The 5,615-nt window shown below is 39.6% G+C and overlaps 1 protein-coding gene across 1 annotated transcript; it reads right to left on the reverse strand.

The window, feature by feature from the left end:
- Positions 1-4: 4 nt before the first annotated feature.
- Positions 5-3,242, reverse strand: LOC116629664 (protocadherin gamma-B3-like; the record flags this gene model as incomplete). Its single annotated transcript, XM_032399896.1, has 1 exon — positions 5-3,242. A coding segment is annotated over exon 1 (1,491 nt), but the record flags the coding sequence as incomplete, so codon positions are not given.
- Between the last annotated feature and the right edge of the window lie 2,373 nt (positions 3,243-5,615).

The raw sequence follows: 5,615 nt of genomic DNA on the forward strand, positions 1-5,615 counted from the left end.
GTGGTTCCAGGTCGCTGGCCACGATGGAGTAGGAGACGCGGCCGTTGTGTCCCAGATCCGGGTCAAAGGCGCTGACTTGCGCAATGGAGGCGCCTGGAGGATTGTTCTCAGCCACGTGGATCAAATAGAAAGCCTGTTCGAAAACTGGCGCGTTGTCGTTGACATCGATGATGTTCAAGGTGACACTTCTGTTGGAGGAGAGAGGCGGATTTCCCCTATCTGTGACTGTGATTGTGATGTTGTATTCTGGAGTCTGTTCTCGATCTAGGGCTCCATCTGTGACCAACTTGTATGTATTTTTTGTATCTTGAACTATTTTAAATGGGAATTTTCCTTTTAGTTGGCAGAAAACTTCCCCATTAAATTCAGAATCTAGGTCATGTGTTTTGATCAGGGCAACAACAGTCCCCAGCTCAGCATCTTCTTGAATATGTTTAGATTCAGAATCCAGGGTTACCTCAGGGGCATTGTCATTTTCATCCAAAATATCTATTTGTATTTTACAGTGCGCAGTGTGTCGTCCACCATCCTTTGCTTCCACCCCAATTGTGTAGCTCTCTCTCTCTTCAAAGTCCAGTTCTCCACCAGTGGTGAGTTCCCCTGTTTTATTGTCCAGCTTGAACAGCTGTCTCACTACATTACCAATGTTGATGAAAGCATATGTGATCTCAGCATTGACCCCCTCGTCCAAGTCAGTGGCCATCACACTTAGTACAGAGGAGCCCACTGGTAGGTTCTCTCGAACACTGGCCCTGTACACATCCTGGGTGAACACTGGTGGGTTATCATTTGCATCCGCCACAACCACCCTTATCTGGGTAGTGCAGCTTCTAGATGGGTCCCCCCCATCCACAGCGGTGAGGACCAGGTGGTGGTAAGACTGCTCTTCCCTGTCCAGGGGAGTCTTCACTACCAGTTCTGGGTACCTACTGCCATCTGGGTTCTCCTTCTGAATCAAAGAAAAGTGCGGGTTTGGGTTGAGGTAGTATTGCTGCAGGGAATTGACACCTACATCTGAATCTTGCGCGGATTCCAGGGAAAAAGTGGCTCCAGTTAGGGCCAGTTCACTGATTTCCAATTCAGTGATATTTCGGCTAAAGGTCGGTGGGTTGTCATTGACATCCTGAATTACCACACTTATATGAAAGAAGTTCAAAGGCTTTTCAGCGACCATTTCGAATTCTAGAACACACGTTGACTTCTTGCCACAAACCTGCTCTCGGTCTATACGGTCGCTCACAAGTAAGTCCCCGTTCTCAGTACTCACTGTAAAGAATTTCTTCTGTGCACTAATCCGCAGGTTTCGGGTAGGCAAATCTCGCACGCCAAGCCCCAGATCCTTGGCGAGGTTCCCCACGAGTGAGCCCATGGCCAGCTCCTCAGGAATAGTGTAGCGGATCTGCTCCGAGAGCACCGGGCTGAACAAAGACAGCAAAAAGAGAAAGGGCATTCGTCTCCGCCCAGCCGGGCCCTTCTGTCCCAAGCGGTCTCCCATCCCACTTTCTGCGACTTTGCCTTTCTAATTCCGAAGAGCTAAATAATCCCAAGAATTCTCTGAGCAGGAGCAACTCCTTGATTTGTCTTGGCAGGCAGATTCTCTGACATATCTCGGCGGCAGAAAGAACCGGAGAGAGAGTGCCCAGTTAGCGCGGTTCCGCGGTGGGGCGGGCGATTCCTTTGCGTCGGGAGAAGCTGATACTACGCTCAGTACTAGCCAACAGCGGCACCCCGCGTCTCGGCTGCAGAACTGCAGTAGTGGTCACTAAATGAGCTCCAAATTAGGAGTGGGTTAAAAGAAAATTCTACCGTGTCCTGACACAGATACTTATTCTTCCCATTTTACAAGGATTTTAACATTTTAAATATTCACTGTATCGTCGATCTGGAGGTCATTTTATTTGAACTTGAACTTTATCCACCTATATCAAGTGATTTTTACTCTTCAAAGAGCAGAGGTAACTTGCTTGAAGATGTTTATTGGCATCGTCGTGGTTTTCGTTTCTATTTTAATAAAATGGTCATAATATTTTCTTCCCTGTGTTCCTCAGTAAAACTGAAGACCAAATGAAATGATATGTAGAAAATGACACAAATGAAAGTAGTGGTGGTGGTGATGGCAGAAAGTGTAATATGAAAATTCTTGAAATATCAGCTTGATATGTATGGTTATTCCACTCGTTTATTTTCTTCTAACTTATAAACATGACAAATCTCATAGCTTTTAGTTTTATCCTGTTTCACTTCCTTCTATATTATCATTATCACTTTACCCCCAAAATAGATAAGTAAGCAAAGAGATTGGTTGTCCTTATAAAAAAGAAGTACAGTAAGAAGCAAGAAACTCTCTTTTCCTTAGTTTCCAAATGTCTACTTTTAAATGACCATGATTTAAAAACTATCCACTGATTTTATTTTTTCCACACTACATTGCCACTGTCTTTAACTGTACTGTTTCTTCTCAAGCCACTGAGCAATGGTGAGTTATTTGAATTTTGGGGATGAAGTATGAGTCCTTATAATTATATATTCTAAAGAAAGTAATCTATATTGTCCCCAGGTTACTAACAGATCATCACCCCTTTGTTACTGACATTCTTCCCATGTCAATTTTCATGTTTCTGATAGGTGTCTTACAGGTTTTTTTTTTAAAGATTTTATTTATTTGTGAGAGAGAGACACAGAGTGCACAAACGGGGGGGCAGTAGGCAGAGGGAGAAGCAGTAGGCAGATGCTTAACCGACTGAGCCACCCAGGTGTCCCAGTGACTTAAAGTTTTAATTCCATTTCCAAACTAGAAATCTTCATAAAGAAACTTTTTTTAACCTATACAATACATTGTAATTCTAAAACTTAGCAGGTGTGTAGCAATGTTGAACCCATAGTGTAATAGTATTAGACATCTTAAACTACTCATTGTATTTAGGATTCTAGAAAGAAACTCACTGACATCTCTACTTCATACAAACATAAAAAACATAGACTTAAGACCTCTCTCCAAAACATGACTGAACAAGTGCTTTTCCAACATGGTGTGAACACTTAAATTAGTACAGGAGAGTTATCTTTTCAGAGCACATATGAAACTAAAGATCCAAATATTTAAATGATTATACAGTATATATAGTATATACACTCAGAATGTTGTATCAAGCATTTCATTACATAAAGTCTATTGAAGTTTATAGAGTTTAAGAGGTATTTTCCATTGCATGAAAAAATTAACTTGGGAAATATATCCAAAATGTATAACCTTTTCTTTAAAATGTAATGAAAAAATAATATTTGTTATAAAATATAATGGAAAAGTGAGTTTTCAAGTAGGAGGGAATGTTATCAGTCTCCATCATACAGATTCTCATTACTCTTTGGATGCATTCACTATTCAGTGAATCTGCACAATTTAAACTGCAATCAGAATTATCTGTATATAAATATACTTGGATCCCCTTCAATATATAAATATTGGATCCCCTTGAAGTAATTATTTAAAAAACAAAAACCAAGTGCTCATAGGTTCCCACATGTAACAATAAACCATTTGTTTGGTCAGGTAATGTAGCCTACCATCCCATCATAGTATTTTATTGCTATTTCTCCCACTTAGTCACACTTTGCAGCTGATGAAGTTGTTGAAAGTACAATATTTGAAAGATTGAAAATCTTAAGGAGAAGCATCTGAAAATCATCTTCAGTAAATCAGATGCGAAAAACAAAGAGGGCAGTTCTTCCATTACACAACACACACTCAAGAATTTGAGACCCATAGACCTGCATTTCATTATGAAAAATTATTAATTTAAGAAAAGCATATCCCTGGGGCGCCTGGGTGGCTCAGTTGTTAAGCATCTGCCTTCAGCTCAGGTCATGATGCCAAGGTCCTGGGATCAAGCCCCGCATCGGGCTCCCTGCTCAGTGGGAAGCCTGCTTCTCCCTCTCCCACTCCCCCTGCTTGTGTTCTGTCTCTCTCTGTCAAATAAATAAATAAAAAATCTTAAAAAAAAAAAAAGAAAGAAAAGCATATTCCTGAGAAATGAATTTTAAAATTTCAAACAATTTTTATGTTGATTTTCCAAGTACAAATCTTAGACTCTAGCAATAAAGCAGAATTGTACCAACACATGCATAGGTGCAAACATTCAAATAGATACTGATTCCGGAAAGTGAAGAAGTTATCTGCAACGAGAAGTGCCAAGTGTAGGGCATATTTGTATTTAATGAATGTAGCAGAATCTAATTTTTTGGAGATTTTAAACTGCATCACAGAATAAAGTACAGTTTTTTAAGATTTATTTATTTATTTTTAGAGAGAGAGAGCTTGTGGGGGTGGGGGTGTGAGGGGCAGAGGGATAGGGAGAGAAATCTCAAGCAGACTCCCCGCTGAGGCAGGAGACCCATGCGGGACTCCATCCCACGACCCCAAGGACCATGACCTGAGCCCAAATCAAGAGTCCCACACTTAACTGACTGAGCCACCTGGGTGCCCCAAATAAAGAACACTGATTTCTTATCTCAACAAATATGCATGTCTAGTAATTACATAGGTTAACCCAAAGTTCCCAGACTTGAGAATGTCACAGACTATAAATTTAATCTGTTTTTCTGATTTTTATCATGTAGAAGTTTTCTATATTCTTGCACTGATTCATTAAAATACTGTAAATTATTTCCTTACGCAAACAGCAGGTATACTAAAATATCAGTGCTGCATACCATCCTTTCCAAAACATATTCACCATTGGCGTTTACACAAATATCCAAAATAGAACATTATATCTCAAACAACTTGTACTAATCAAACAACTCTTCTATTAACATAGTAACAGTTCTAGTATAAGATAGTCTTTGGGTAAAGTGATTATGTTTAACTACTTTCTTTTTTTTTTTTTTTTTTTTTAAATTTTTTTTTTGTTATGTTAATCCCCATACATTACATCATTAGTTTTAGATATAGTGTTCCATGATTCATTGTTTGTGCATAACACCCAGTGCTCCATGCAGAACGTGCCCTCCTCAATACCCATCACCAGGCTAACCCATCCTCCCAACCCCCTCCCCTCTAGAACCCTCAGTTTGTTTTTCAGAGTCCATCGTCTCTCATGGTTCTTCTCCCCCTCCAATTTCCCCCCCTTCATTCTTCCCCTCCTGCTATATTCTTCTTCTTTTTTTCTTTCTTAACATATATTGCATTATTTGTTTCAGAGGTACAGATCTGAGATTCAACAGTCTTGTTTAACTACTTTCTTTTAAGCCTATGAGATCAGCTAGATTGTCTAAAAATTTCACGTATTGAGAAAAGAAGACATTAAACACAAAATATAACTTGAAAACAAATGGAGACACCATCATCCAATTAAATCAAGTTAATCTCTAAATGAAACATACAATGATTCAGTATTTACATGATTAACCAATTTTGAATGTGGTAGAGAAATGATTAAGGAAACAAATGAAAAAAGCTACAAGCAACCATACTGAAAAAGAAATCTCACCTGAACAACTCCTAGTTCTTCATTTACATTTATCTTCTCATATATCAGAAGAGGCTCGCTTTTCCCACAGCTCTCCTGACTGATGAGCGTGTCCGCGTAGTTGGGCTGGGGGAAGATCACGTGACT

This window comes from Phoca vitulina, unplaced genomic scaffold (assembly GCF_004348235.1).
Source record: "Phoca vitulina isolate PV1807 unplaced genomic scaffold, GSC_HSeal_1.0 scaffold2002, whole genome shotgun sequence".
Taxonomy (NCBI): Eukaryota; Metazoa; Chordata; class Mammalia; order Carnivora; family Phocidae; genus Phoca; species Phoca vitulina.